This window comes from Gekko japonicus, unplaced genomic scaffold, assembly GCF_001447785.1.
Source record: "Gekko japonicus isolate JY-2015 unplaced genomic scaffold, Gekko_japonicus_V1.1 scaffold1333, whole genome shotgun sequence".
Classification (NCBI taxonomy): Eukaryota; Metazoa; Chordata; class Lepidosauria; order Squamata; family Gekkonidae; genus Gekko; species Gekko japonicus.
The window spans coordinates 18,821-34,714 of record NW_015160252.1 but is presented as its reverse complement, the minus strand read 5'-3'; the positions used below and the strand labels follow the sequence as shown (position 1 = coordinate 34,714).

The following is a 15,894-nucleotide window of genomic DNA, read 5'->3' as shown; positions in this document are numbered from 1 at the left end:
TTACCAAAGTTCTGGTCACCCTTGTAGCAGTCCTCAGACTAAAGGGGATAGAGCTATTTCCTTATATGGACGATATTCTTATCAAGGTGACATCACGACAGGGGTGCATACAGGCGACTCAAGTCATAGTGAGTACGCTACAGGAACACAAGTTTGTAGTGAACCTCGAGAAAAGTCATTTACAACCAACACAGAGACTTGACTAAAGGGGATAGAGCTATTTCCTTATATGGACGATATTCTTATCAAGGTGACATCACGACAGGGGTGCATACAGGCGACTCAAGTCATAGTGAGTACGCTACAGGAACACAAGTTTGTAGTGAACCTCGAGAAAAGTCATTTACAACCAACACAGAGACTGATTCATTTAGGTGTGATAATAGACACAGTAACAGACAGAGTTTTTATTTCCAAAGAGAGGGAAAGCAAGATAGTTTGCCTCTTGGGAGAGACATTAAAACAGGACAGAATGGCGCTCATGTCACTGGCAAAACTCTTGGGGATGCTGGTGTCTTGTCAGGATGTGGTGCCGTGGGCACGTTTTCATGTGAGAACTCTATAGAGGTTTCTGTTACCTTACCAAAGGGACATTGCAAGCTGGAGGTTCAAGTTAATTTGTCTGACAGAGACAGAGACTCTTGAGAGTCCCTTGGACTGCAAGGAGATCAAATCATTCAATCCTAAAATAAATCAACCCTGACTGTTCCCTGGAAGGACAGATACTGAAGCTGAAGCTCAAATACTTTGGCCACCAAATGAGAAGGGAGCACTCACTGGAGAAGACCCTGATGCTGGAAAAGATTGAAGGTAAAAGAAGAAGGGGATGGCAAAGGATGAGATGGTTAGACAGTGTTATTGGTGCAACAAACATGAAGTTAAGCAAACTCTGGAGGACGACAGAGGACAGGAGAGCCTGGCCTGATGTGGTCCATGGGGTCGCAAAGAGTTGGACTCGACTGTGCAACTGAACAACAACAAAATTGCTACTAACTAGAAATATTCCTAACCTTCCCACCCAAAAAGAGGATATTTTCATCATTTTTTAAAAAAGAGCCCGAAAGAGGATGGACACAAAAAAAGAGGACATGTCCTCTATAAAGAGGACAGCTGGTAACCCTATGTATTGAGCATCAGGTAAATCATTTGGTGGTATTATTCCCAGGGAAGGTTTGCTCATTCTTCGAATAATCATTCTCAATAGTGCTTCATTTTCAGTGTTCACAGATCGACCAGGTATAAGGATGTTAAGAGAACATTCTATGTTATAATGAATTTTAAAAAGCAGAACTGCATAAAAGTTTTGACAGGCACCCCCAAAACAAAACAAAAATCTTCCCTTAATTGTACTCTTTGTGCATCTTGTGTCCCATAAAATAGGTTCCATTATCAATTGGCCCATCTTTGGAAGTACCAGTTTCTACATTGAGTCTGCCTGAAGATTTAGATGATGATAACAATGGTGAAAAACTGGAATTAAACGAATCAAAGAATCATCTTCAAAAAACACTTGCAAGTCTAGAAGTTAAACTGAAAGTAGCTGACGAAGAAAAATGTAAAATAAAAAAGGTATAACTTGAGCTCCATTAAATCAGCTTTTGAAATACACGGGCAGTTTCATTATGGTCATAGCTGGCAACACCACCAACCGTTAGGGTTGTCTAACACTTTCCAGTCCAAGATCCTGTCTTCAGTTGCTGCTAGCTTTGCCAAACTCTAACTGTTTTGGTTTGTTTTCCATGCTGGGTGTCTGACTCAGTTTGACTTATTTGGAACATTTTAGAAAAAAGAAAAAAAAAAGTTGAGTGCCTTTAGAGAACATGGTAGAAAAATGTTGTCTTGGTGGTGTGCAAGGGACTGCCTTTTTATAGAGAGTTAATAAATTTCTAAGGGCAGTCACTTTAATACTGTTCATCTTACTAAGTTTAAAAACAACTTACAAACAGCAATTTGTTGTATCATTTCTTGACCCAAAGATTTGGCTAATTATGAACTTTGGGGTACTTTTATTTATTTATTTTATTTATTATTAAATTTCTATCCCGCCCTCCCCACGAACGGGCTCAGGGCAGCTTACAGTTAAGGGCACCAAATGCCAAAATATATAAAACATGTAAAAACAAGATATATAACAATTAAAGTGCTCAATGATGCTGTTCCTTCAGTCAAATTAGATGGTATGCTGTAGATATTTTGTGGATAGCCTAGTATTGTATTTAAGGATAGGTGTTAGTAAATACAATGCATTCATAAATCCTATTTGTTGTTTGTTCAATCTATTTTTGGAGGAGTTGGAAGACTTGTTGGAAAAATACAGGATTCTGGAAACTGATTTCCTGAAAGACAAGGAGGATAAATTAATTTCACACCAAGATAGATACAGTAAGCTCCAGGTAACATTAATTGTTTTTCTTTTACTTTTTTTTTGGGGGGGGGGATATAAAGCTAAAATGCCGTACAGTGTTTTTTTTCTTTTCCAGTTGTTTTCAGGACTAACAAACTATAACTTTTAATAAAGAGATTGATTTTTTTTTCCTTAGTGGCAGAGGAAAGTATGATGCTGAAAGCTGTTGATTATATAGTACATCTTTATTCAGATGCCAACATTTTGTTTCTCAACTCCCTAAAGAATGATTAAGGCGCTGTCAGATGTTAAAATCCAGTTTCTAACAATATTATTATTTTTTCCCAATCTGCTGAGTACCATAAAACTTTTCCCGGTTTGTTTCCAGCATTTTTACAAACCTTCTAATCAATCCAGTAAAATATCCAGTTTATTCTTTTCCTTTGCAGTGTTGTTTGATTTTCTCCTCTTGAAATCATTTGCAATTGTTTGATTTGAATGCAAGTAGAATTCTTGCCGTGAATTCAGTGAGCTTAGAAAGGTGTAACTCTGTTTAGGATTGCACTAGAACTGTAATAAATTCAAAAAGTCCAGAAATTCTGTACTCTGTGCCTTATAGCGATATAAAGTAGTTCTTCATATTTTTTTTTATAAAGTAGTTCTTCATGCTCCTTGATTGTAAGAAGCTTGTCAGAACCTTAAATTAGCAGATTCCTGTTCTTCAGTTTGTATTACCTTAGCCATAACCTGGCCATAAAAGCCATATATATGATGCAGTACATAACTCAAATCACATGGTTAATAAGGGATGAGGCCAATGCTCCCTCTAAGCTGTGGAGTCTTGTGACAAAAATTCTATGGTGTGAACTATTGGCATTAAAGTTGTGAGCGAGCGATTTGGCCACTGCATAAATTAGTTTGCTCTGGAGCTATCCTTCCTGAACTAAGACAAAAATGTGTGAGCCGGAGGCTAAAAAACTGTGAGCTAGCTCACACTAACTCAGCTTAGAGGGAACATTGGATGAAGCTGTGTGACTTGGAGAGCCACTTCCAGTCAAAGTAGACAATACTGACCTTGATAGGCTGATGGTATGACTCAATATAGGGCAGCTTCCTGCGTCCATGTTTAAATACAACATTTTAAATATGTTTACAATAAAGTTGGCATTCCTTCCTCATGGTAAATCAATTCAGTACATAGATTTCAGTATCAGAGTCCTTAGAGTACATATGTAAGAACTTACAACTTTGCAAAATTCAAGAATGTAAGAGAAGTTGCATCAGTACTGATACATCCATTCCTAATCTCCTTTTCTCTAGCCTTTAAAGTATATTCTGAAGTCCAGATAGGGAAATGAATCATGCTTGTAGGAGCTAGCTGCTACAATTTTTTTCATGTAACTAGAATGTTATATGTGTTCTGCTAGTACAACTTTCGATCCTAATTTTGTTCTGGTCCTCCATGTTTATCTTCTGCTGTGCTGTGGCCAGCACCTATGGCCATATACCAAGTAAGCTTGGAAACTGAAAATTGCAGCTGCCAAGCTTGCCAGCAGTTCCCCCTTTTGGGCAAAAATAGCTGGATATTAGGCTTCTGGCATGGGCAGCTAAGAAGCAAAATGCATCTGTGCCTAAAGAAATCTTGAGAACTTTCTGGAAAAATGTGAAGGTGGTTGATTCTTATGCAAAACCAGCAAAGGGTTGGACCATTGTCTTTGTGCAAGCTGATCTTCCCTGTCTCTTCCTTCCCACAGTAGACCTTGGACGCCCCTGAAAAGGCATGTTCAAAAGTTGGGGGAACCCTGTGGACAAAAAGCCATGTGGAATGGAAGGCTACAGCGAGGAAGGGGAATCAGGCAAGATTTGCCAAAGCTTTGCTAGTGCTAGATCCTCAGCTGGCAGGAGGGGAAGGTGATTCTGCCTGCTTTCCCCTTCTCAGTGTTACTCCTTGTTCTGTGTGGCTTTTCTCCCACAATGCTCCCTCAACCCCTGTCAGTACTTTTTTCAGGGGTCTCTCTGCCTACTAACATCATGGCCCTGTGGAATCTATTGCAATTCTGCAGAGTCTGCAAGGCAGAGACGTTCCGCCAAGCATACGGTTGAGGACAGCAACATTTTTATAGCAGTTTTAATGGCTAATGTTAACTGCCTTGCCGACTGCTTCCCCTCCCCTCCCCCCATTGTTAACTGTTAACTTTTAATTACAAATTGGGGGGCTAGAACTGCATTATGGTGTCATAACAGGGTTGGGGATAAGTTTAATTAGATCTGTGTTTTAGACATTTTATTTCGATGTGTATGTTTTTATAGATGTATTGTGAACTGCCCTAAGCCCACTTGTGGGGAGGGTGGTATAAAAGTCTAATAAATAAGTAGGTTTGCCAGCCTCGAGGTGGGGCCTGGAATGATTGGTGAGGTCAGTTCCCCTGGAGAAAATGACATCTCTGGAGGGTGGACTCTGTGGCATCCTATCCCTGCTGAGCTCCCTCCCTGTCCCAAAACTCCACCTTCCCCCAAGCACAGCCCCAAATCTCCAGGAATTTCCCAACCCAGGGCTGGCAATCTTCGTCTCAGTGGGCTGTTCTGAAAATGTGAAGTTGGGAAAGGTCTGCTTCCAATGCAGTAATTGCTATGGCACTTTGAAGCCTAATAGTTATGGTGGCATAAGCTTTTCCTGGGCTGAAATACATTTTGTCAGGTACATGAAAATGTCTTCAGTGAACTAGAGGGCATGTATATAAAATTAGGAAAAGCCAAAAGCACCAAACCTCTGAATCCCAGAGCCAGGAGGCAGCATCAGGGGAAGGTCTTGGCCTCTGCGTCCTGTTGTTGGCTGTCCAGAGGAACTGGTTGGCCGTAGTGTGAGATAGAATGGTGGACTAGATGGACCACTTGTCTGATCCAGCAGGGCTCTTCTTATGGTCCTGCTTCAAGGGAAAATCGAGTGTAAACAAATACTGGATCTTCAGGTTGGAGTTATGAAGAGAGGTAATTGTTTGATGTCCACATGTTGAGCTATGCTCTTGCGTAGTCTACCGATCTTTCCTGCAAAGGCAGTTGGAAATTTTTTAATTACACCAAAGCTCCCTATCACTGACATAATTAGAATGTGAATAGGATCATGTTCTCAAAAAACAATGTAACTTATGTGGTTTGGGCTTTGATTTCAAATATAGTTGCAAGATTATTTTAAAAAAATCTTTGGCATCCTTTCTCTATTCTTTTGAATTAAACTCAAACCCCAAACTTGATTTGGAAGCACTTAAAAATGCTTCTTCTTTATGTCTTTCCCTCCCTTTTTCCTTGTCTTTGAAACTTGCATATTTTAAAACTGGCTGGATTCCGCTAGTTTTAATTCACAATATCCGAATTGTGGATAGTAGGGGAAAGCAAAAACAGTCCAGTTAAATATCTCTGTTGAGATTTAGGATCAAAAATGGATCTGGTTTTCCTTATTTGCAGCTGCGGTGGCTCAAGTGGTTAAGACGCTGAACTGCAGGCTGTGGAAGGTCAGTAGTTCAGCGGTTCAAGACCCGGGTGCCGCAAGACAGGGTGAGCTCCTGTCTCCTTTCGAGCAAGGGAAACCTTTACCTATGCGCATTCCAGAGTAATGCTACTGCCTGATCATTTTCAGTAGTAACTGCAAAATACATAAATTTCTAAAGGGGCTTTTTTTTTTTTGCAGTGAAGCAGTTCAGAAAGTTAGTTTCATGGAGCTGACTGAGAATAATTTGAGTTTCAAATCTCAGTTTTTGCATCTCAGATCATTATTACATTGTAACCAATATGCATTAGGAAATATCAGATTAATAAAAATAGATTTTGAAACCTTGGTGGAAAAATTCTTCTCAACAGTGTATTTTGTTGTTAATGATTCAGTGTAGTTTTACAGCTGACAATTCAAAATACCTGGCTTTGCTTATAAGTGCAGCCTGTGATATTACACGTGTGAAGTAGTCCTTTCTGCTTAGAGTTAGCTCTGGACTAGTAAAAGCTTTTGATAGCTACTGGTCCTTTCCACATTTGCCTGCCACTCTGGATTTTCTCTGTTCAAGTCGAGGCAATTTAAGTCCAGGGCAAAACAGCATCCAAATAACCTAGGGCAACAGCAGGCTGAAACGAAGGTTGAATTCGATTTTTAGTACAGAATCGCTTGGAGGACATTGTGGTGAACAGGGATTGAAAGGAGAGTACAGAAAGGCCCCTCTCCTGGTTGAGCGGAAGAAACATTTGTGGGGTCAGTGTTTTTTGTAATTGTCTTATTGTAGGGTATCCATGTGGAAGTGGCTACTGTGAGAGAGCTTTCAGGTGCAATCATGCTCATGTTTGCCATACTGGAAAAACTTTGGTTTTCTGATCTGGTAGAGCCCTAACTTACACAGTTTATGTGTGTGTAATGAAACTCTTTAGAGCCATCAGCCAATTAGACTGTTGTTGATTATCTGAATTTGGTAATATGCAAATTTATTTAAAGTATATATATCTCTCAGAGATCTTTCAGTATCTCCAAACATGAAAGGTGCCATATCTGTTGCTAGAAGGAAGGGTGCTCTTGAATATGTTTGTTTGTTTATTGGATTTTTATTCTGCCCTCCCCAAAATCTCAGGGCGGATCACAACAAAACATAGTCAGTGACTCGTTACAATTATACATTACATTAAAATCATTAAACAGTAAAATTCAAGAGGTAGCAGCAATTACATTAAAAACCTGTTAGGGCCACATAGATGTTATTAAATCCACTATAGCTTTTGTTGAATGATACCCTGATCAAAGCTTGCAGCCCTAGTAATTATTAGGAAGCTGTTGCATCTTTGCTCTTCTAATCTATTTAAGGACTACTGGAGATGTTGTTTTTGTGTAGTGCTTATCTGCCACTGTACCCAGATGCTGGATAGAGAAAATGATTGGATCAAACGAGATGTGATGATTAGCTATATGAAGACCTTGGGGAAACCCTGGAAGAGTTCGGGGGAGGGGGAGTTTTCCAGGTTTTCCCCCCAGTGGATAAATTTGCATATATTGCATATATTTCCATTTCCCCCAAAACTTGCTGCCCCCAGCACTCACTTCCCCCCCATGGCTCCAGCACTCCCAGACATATTGCATCTCTAGCAGTGATGACAAACTTGTCCCTTGCAGTACAGGATTTCTCCATTCCAGTGTGAAGGTGGATGTGGGGATGGTGGTCTGGGTTTTTTTTCCCCCCTAGAATAAGCAACAGGGTATGTAAGTGAAAGCTAAGTTATGAGAAGGAGGGACTGTGTGGAGATGAGGCAAGGGCTCGGTGAATGTTCAGTCTGGAAAAGAGGAGGCTGGGGGGGGGGACATGATTGCTCTCTTGAAGGGCTGTCACTTAGAGGAGGGCAGGGAGCTGTTCCTGTTGGCAGCAGAGGATGGGACTTGCAATAATGGGCTTAAATTAAGGGTGGGAAGGTACTGGCTGGATATTAGGAAAAGCCTTTTTACAGTAAGAGGGAAGGTACTGGATCAGCTGTCTAGGGAGGTGGCGAGCTCCCCCTCACTGGCAGTCTTTAGGCAGTGGCTAGACAAACACTTGTCAGGGATGCTCTAGGCTAATCCTGCATTGAGCAGGGAGTTGGACTAGAAGGCCTGTATGGCCCTTTCCAACTCTGTGATTCTCTGATTCTGTGATTCATTTCCTGTGTGCCTCTTTTGCTATTACAGTTATCCCCCAACCCACACACATATGCGCTCTCCTTTATTGGGGCAGGCCCAGTTGAAGGAGATGCATTTCCTGTTATCTTGTTTTATTTGAACATGGATATGGTCCCAGCCTTAGTTGAAGACTATGAATGTTTGAAGTCCACCTTTAAATTGTTAGATAATATTGTTTTGCTTAGTATACATGAATATGAACAAGATGGTTAAGGAAGGTTGGAAGTGTATCTTGGAGGTAGGTGCTTTCTGTGGCTAAGAAGCACTAAAAATGTATGTTTTCTTTTAAAACCAATATGACATATCCTGTTAAATACCATCTTCTAACAAAATATTTAGGTTGGTTTTAGGTGCAGACATAGAGGAGACAGAATACTAATAATGAAAATTGGTGTTAAAAAACTATCTACTATACCTGCCATTAAATTTATAGATTACATTCCAGGAATTTTTTTAGGCCACAGAAGAGTCTCAGATTATGCAGCACTGTGAGAAAAGCCCAGAACAAAACAACAACAATGAAATTACCCAGTCGCTTGTCTTTTTGAAAATTGATTAAACATATTTGGGCATATGGCAGTGCCCATTGCTCTTGAAAGGTTTAGCCAGGGGATTTGAAATTCCTTTTTCAAAAACAGATAATTAAAAATTCCTTTTTCATGTTTCGTTCTGTAACTACATTTTCTGAAACTTCTAGAACCACAGAGTCTGTTTTGCTGGAGGTTACTGCGGTGAAATGTAATGCCCTGAACACCATTCTGTAGCTTACACAGCAAAATACCTGTTTTCAGTTGCTGTCCAAAATTGTTGAATGCCTTCCTTAGGGAGGCGCATTTGGCCTTGTCATTTGTCTCTTATCTTTATATCAGCCAGCATTTAGTGCTTGGCTTTGTCAAGGAAGTTGGCTTTGTCTAGGGCTTGACGAACAGCAAAAGGCATAAAATATTTATTATAATATTTATATCCCTCCATTCCTTGTAGCTCAAGGAAACCTCAGGCTTACAGATCATAATTAAAAACACCACAATGGAGAACCCTCAAAATAAGACCCTAAATAATTCCACTAACACTCCCCAAGATACTTGTGGGTTATAACTCATCAAAATCTCTGCAAATAAAATGTCCTTGAAGTGCCTTCTGAAAGTTTCTAAAGACTGCTCCCCCCACCTCCTCAGGGTCCCTGTTCTACGAAGTGGGAGTTGTGTTGGGAAAGGCATAGACTTTAGTTGACACCAGGTAGGCTGAGGATCATAGTTAGTGCATGGGGAGGCAGTCATTTAGATGTTTGTGTCCTGGACCATGAAGGTCATAACCAGAACTTTGAATATGTGACCTTGCACATGCCCAGAGTCTCAATGAAGCTGTGTCCATAGCTGCTATATGTGCAATATTAGTACATCTGTAAACATCGGTCATTAGGGTAACATGCTGAAGTTTCATCTGTAAGTTGATATTTTAAATGAGATACTGGGAGTGTGCAATAGCACAGGGGTAGCTTCTTGCCTGTCAATATTATATTACTCTTACCTGGGTTTAATGCTTCCACTTTGGAGACAAAACAGAATCATAGGAGCTGATGGAAGCTACTTTCATCTGTAGTACTCTTATAGAGCACAAAAAAAAAAGCTGTATAAGAAGTGGTGGTAACTTACTATCCTTCAAGTGATCAGTTTGTGATGTCATAAGAACATAAGAACATAAGAGATGCCAATGTTGGATCAGGCCAAAGGCCCATCCAGTCCAACACTCTGTATCCCACAGTGGCCAGAAATACCAGTGCCATCAGGAGGTCCACCAGTGGGGCCAGGACATTAGAAGCCCTCCCACTGTTGACCCCCCCCAAGCACCAAGATGACAGAGCATCACTTGCCCCAGAGTCCCTATCTATACCTTGTGGCTAATAGCCACTGATGGACCTCTGCTCCATATGCTTATCTAATTCCCTTTTGAAGCCGTCCATGCTTGTAGCTGCCACCACTTCCTGTGGCAGTGAATTCCAAGTGTTAATCACTCTTTGGGTGAAGAAGTACTTCCTTTTATCCGTTCTAACCCGACCGCTCAGCAATTTCATGGAGTGCCCACGGGTTCTTGTATTGTGAGAAAGGGAGAAAAGTACCTCTTTCTCTACCTGCTCTTTCCCATGCATAATCTTATAAACCTCAATCATGTCACCCCTCAGTCGTCGTTTCTCCAAGCTAAAGAGCCCTAAGCGCCTTAACCGTTCCTCATAGGGAAAGTGTTCCAACCCTTTTATCATTCGAGTTGCTCTTTTCTGCACTTTTTCCAAAGCTATAATATCCTTTTTAAGGTGTGGTGACCAGAATTGCACACAGTATTCCAGATGAGGTCGCACCATTGATTTATATAGCGGCATTATGATATTGGCTGATCTGTTTACAATACCCTTCCTAATAATCCCCAGCATAGCATTGGCCTTCTTTATTGCAGTCACACACTGTCTCGACATTTTCAGTGAGTTATCTACTACAACTCCAAGATCTCTCTCTTGATCTGTCTCTGCCAGTTCAGACCCCATCAACGTGTATTTATAGTTAGGATTTTTGGCTCCAATGTGCATCACCTTGCACTTGGCCACATTGAACCCCATTTGCCATGTTGACGCCCACTCGCCCAACTTTGACAGATCCCTTTGGAGTGCCTCACAATCCTCACTGGTTTTCACCACCCTGAACAACTTTGTATCATCCGCAAATTTAGCCACTTCACTGCTTACTCCCAACTCCAAATCATTAATGAACAAGTTAAAAAGCAGTGGACCAAGTACTGATCCCTGTGGTACCCCACTGCTTACACCCCTCCACTGGGAGAACTGCCCATTTATACTCACTCTCTGTTTTCTATTAATTAGCCAGTTTTTGATCCATAAAAGGACTTGTCCTTTTATCCCATGATTTTTGAGCTTGCTTAGGAGCCTTTGTCTGCCCATTAAAAATGGGTACTTCCAGTCTGAAGTTACAGATGGACATCAGTATACTGGTGTTGTGTAACTGGTTACAAGATTTTACAAAGGGGGCAGCCAGGTATAGTCTAGAAGTGTAGTTTCCCTTTGCCATTGCAGTTGTTCCACGTCGTATACATTTCCTGGGTGGCCCATTGCCTTTCAGGAGCAGCTCTTCAGGATTCTTCAACTAAGACATAAATGATGAGAGTTATTCCACTTGTGGTTCATTGTAACTAAGCCATAATCTTTGAAGACTAAATTTGCTGTCCTCTGTCTCAAGAGCATTGTGTTAATACCTACTTTTCTTTGCAAAAGAGTGAACCAGGAGCAAGAATTATTACTTTTGTGGTTGAACATGATAAATTGGCATAATGGCCCTCCTTCTAGAGTTATTTATGTGCTTTTAATTGAATTTTATATTTTTAACTGTATTTTAATGGTTGAAATATTTGAATGTTATGTTCTCTGCTTTGTGGACCTGATTGGGTAGCATAAACATGTTTAAATAAATAATAGTCCATGCATTTATAATGGTGCAGCATATGAATATTGACATACTGTTAAGGAGAAGAAGAGAAGAGATTGGATTCATACCTCGCCCTTCACTCGGAGTCTCAGAGTGGCTTACAAACTCCTTTCCCTTCCCTTCCCCACAACAGACACCCTGTGAGGTAGGTGGGGCTGAGAGAGCTCTTTCAAGAACAGCTCTGACAGAACTATGGCAGTTGCAAGTGGAGGAGTGGGGAATCAAACCCAGTTCTCCCAGATTAGAGTGCATGCACTTAACCACTACACCAAACCAAACAATATGGTCATTTACTTGCGACATCATGGAGAAACACACTGCCCAGTAATTACCAGCACTTAGTTCTTGAAAGTTTGGGAAATTTAGGTCTTCAAATAAGGGATCTGTCCTTATTTGTGTATAGAATTCTTCATTTCATAACTCCCCTAAGCAAATGTAAGTTCTGCAGTTTGAATGGCGTATTTCACTGCATGAGCAGAGATTTTGAATTATACTTTTGATTAATACAAGAACTCTAAATGCAAACAGATCTTTTACTTGTTAAAGCAACCAATCTCCCTGGCCAGATTGTTAAACCCGAGTCAAATGTAGGGTGATTAAGACAATTCAGGTGACTTAGGTTCACCAAAAATGCACATCTATTTTACCTTCATAAAGGTTTAGAATTAATAACCATTCTATAAAACTTAATGCCAAGTTTTTTAAAAAATCAGACACTTCATCAATAGTCAATAAAAAATTAGGAGTACACCAATTTTTGTCCTGGCTTTTAATATCCTGTAATAATTTGTTGTCAAAGAAGGTAAATCCCTCCATTCTCTGCAGTTCCCAGAGAACTTGGGAGACTGATCTTTTTCTTGGTCATGTGAGATGTTACTGATTGGGAGAGGTATGCATATTCCCCATTTACAACATATCTACACAATCCAAGGAAGTTCCAAAGCTTGTTCAATGTTGTTGAATCTGCGGAGGAAGAACATTCTTGAGCTGAGGAAAATTACCCTGAGTATTGATTCAGGTGGATAGCCATGTTGGTCTGAAGCAGCAGAACAAAAGTTGAGTCCAGTGACACCTTTAAGACCAACAAAGCTTTATTCAAGGTATAAGCTTCCAGCTTATACCTTGAATAAAACTTAGTTGGTCTTAAGGTGCCTTTGGACTCACACACATACACACACACACAGACCTCTATTGGCATATGTCATTGGACTCAAACTTTGTTCTACCATCAATATTATTCTTCATGTACTTGTTTAACTTGCTGCACAGATAGTACGTCCAAGAGGCCACTCTCCAGTGATCAAGGAGAGATCACAGCTGCCGAAGGAGAGCTGGTGGTCCGGAAGCTGTATAGGATTCGGACACAACTCATTTAGATAATACATTTCTGTTGCCACCTCACTTTCCAGAAAACCAAATAGATTCTTAAGGTAGCATTTTCAGTTTTACAAACCTGGGACCTAGAATCGCTTTAAAATCTTTGAACATAACACAGTAGTCAAGAAACTTCCCACACTATGAACAATTTCTTTTATATTATGTCAGTTGCATAACCTTAAAAATAATAAATTTTGAGAGCTTTTATAAGGTTCTGATCACGACCCTTGAAAAATGCATCTGAAAAAATCTTCCCCAATACAGAAGTCTATGGTTGCTAAAAGTAAAACCCATATTCAATATGTAGCTTAATGAACATCATATGTAACCATACCGTGCTTAATTGTGTCGATTTTTGTAACATAAAATATTGGTATTGTTCTTGAGTCACTTGATCAGCAGTCAATTACACTTCATTTTTAAAAATCTGTTAATTGCACAGTCTAGTTGATGGTCACTTTCAAGTCTGATGGAAATAAGGAAACTTAGCTTTCTGCCAAGGAAGCAGAAGGTGGCCCACTCACTCAGAGATGGACTGGAAATGATGAATATGCACAGGAAGTATACAGGGCAATCCCAAGACAGAGTTACACCCTTCTAAACCCACTGAAGTCAGTGGGGTTAGAAGGGTGTAACTCTGTTTAGGATTGCACTGTGACTCTCTTGGACAAAGGAGTAGGCCTTTGTTCCAAAAGTTCTCATACATGCAAACATCTATTTGTTTGTTGTACTTACAGTCTGCCTTTCTTGTTGGAACTTAAAGCAGGCTGCAAAATTAGAATAAACGATGGGATCCAAAAAGTGTAAGATATACTGAAAGCTGTGTAGCTGCCAGATTACAAAAACTCAAAACCAAATGAGTGCAAATGATGTACAACAAACAGTGCTATAAACTACAGCCTTGATGAGGGGAACTCCTTGTTGGTTTTATTGATCCTTTTGGCAGTTTTTGATACTGTTGTCATACTTTCTTGACCAAGTGTCTGGAAGCCTAGGATAAAAGGTCTGGCACTAAAATGGTTCAACTTCTATCTGACTGACAGATCCCAAAAGGTGGCTGTGAGTGAGAGTGAGCACATCGGTGAAACATGACCAGTGGTGCCCCACAAGGGTTGATCCTTTCAACAGCATTCTTTCACATCTGTGTGCATGTCTTTTGATGGAGATCACCTGGAGCCTTGGGGTTGGTTGTCACTAATATGCAGATGACCCCCACTACTACCCAAGCCACCAGAAGTGGCAGCCTCAATGTCTGAAAGCAACGGCCAAGGGGTACGAGAGAACAAGCTGAAACTGAGTCCAACAAAAACTGACATGATGCTGGTAGGAATGCCAATTGTGTGGGGTTGCCACCAGTACAAATTGCTGGCGTGACCACCTGCTTCTCTGTCACTGTGAAAGCCAGGGAGTGAAATTAGAAAAGCAAACTGAGGAAGCGGCTAGGAATACTTCTTACTATCTGTACCACCTGGCCCCCTGTCTTGATCATGCTGATCCATGTCATTGTAATCTTGAGACTAGATTATTGTAAGGCTCTTCTTATGTTCCTATTTAATGCATTATACATAGGATTGGCCCTGAAAACTGTTTGGAAACTTCAGCTGGTATAGAATCCGCTAGACTATTGACTGGGGACACCACTATAATCATATAATACCTGAACTTCAGCAGCTACATTGGTTACCTGTTTGTTTCTGGGTGCATAATTCAAGGTGCTCGTTGGTACCTTATAGCCTTTTACGGACTGGGACCTGCATATGTCATGGACCACCTTTCTGTGGATGATCCAGTGCCCCATTTCTGATGGTCTCTTCTGTGCAGGAGGTCAACTCAGCTGCAGCCGATGTACGATTCTTTTCAGTTCCTGCTCCCACATTTTGGAACAGCCTGCCAGAAGTAGTACCGAAAGTTCCTGCACTACCTTTCTTTTGTAGAACATGCAGAATCATTTTGACATGGCTTTAATGCAAATAAGTAGTGATTGTCTCTAGCAGCTGATAATGGCAATGTTGCATTTTTGCCTTTATGTATTTTAATCCATGTGCTTAATTGTTTCGGTGTATTTTGCAGGCTGCCTTGGGCATTGTGCATAGGAGGGATATAACTGTTTTAAATGAACAAACTAATCCAGCGAGGGTCAGCTGAACCTCATCAAATGTGGGAAGTACAGTACCTTCCAAGAGCTCAGCGTTCCCGACCAGCATCACCTCTGTCTTGTCAGGATTCAGTTTTGACTTGTTCACCCTCATCCAATTGACCACAGCAGCCAGGCAGTGACTCAGGACCACTTCATAGTGCAGGGAATACAAGGGTTAAGGCAGTACTTTTCTTTTCTTTTTTGGATCCCCATAAGGGGAATTTTTTATTGGTTTTTTTAAAGACTACAAACTATAACTGAAAATATAGGGAGGGGAACTACATCTAAGGAGAAAGAAAAAAATACCCACTACTAACTAAAAACCCAAGAGTAGGAGATCAATACATCAGCTTATGTCAATATTATTTTAAAAAGCTAGTAATACAATGAACATAGTCCGTTATGCTAAATTGCTTATCGATTAGCCATCCCTTTAACTGTTTAAAGAAATCCCCAGAGCATCTCAAAGTTATTTCAACATTTTTTCAGGCACAATTCAGAGTCCTTCAGCCCTTATTTATTCTTATCTTTTCTAATTCTCAGTTTATATGAGCTTTTGGGGGCAGCCGCCCCCTTTTCAGAGGGGGAGTTCTTGTCCGACAACCCCAAGCCCAACTTGCCATTAGATTTGCTTTCTTCTTCTTCCTTTTTGTCCTCAGCTGGTTCTCCGAGCTGTGTTCGCAGAAAGTCATGTGCTTTAAGAGCAGAGTCAATCTTTTCTTTTTTATCATGGAATTTGAAAATGATGCCTTCTGGAATTAGCCATCTGTAACTGATGCCATTTGTTTGTAGGAAAAGGATTAATTCTTTATAGTTCTTTCTCTTCTGTCTTATGTCAAATGGAATGTCTTTTAAAATCCTGATATTG

At 40.5% G+C, this 15,894-nt stretch overlaps 1 protein-coding gene across 1 annotated transcript in view; it reads left to right on the top strand.

Moving 5' to 3' along the window:
- The window catches only part of CCDC91 (coiled-coil domain containing 91), a gene marked incomplete at its 3' end in the record, with an annotated part of 78,713 nt that overhangs the window by 44,511 nt on the left and 18,308 nt on the right, over positions 1 to 15,894 (top strand). Inside the window, exons 5-6 of the mRNA XM_015414255.1 lie at positions 1,381 to 1,569; positions 2,289 to 2,393. Of these exons, the coding sequence (XP_015269741.1) occupies positions 1,381 to 1,569; positions 2,289 to 2,393 (294 nt within the window). The remainder of the gene's footprint in view (positions 1 to 1,380; positions 1,570 to 2,288; positions 2,394 to 15,894) is intronic.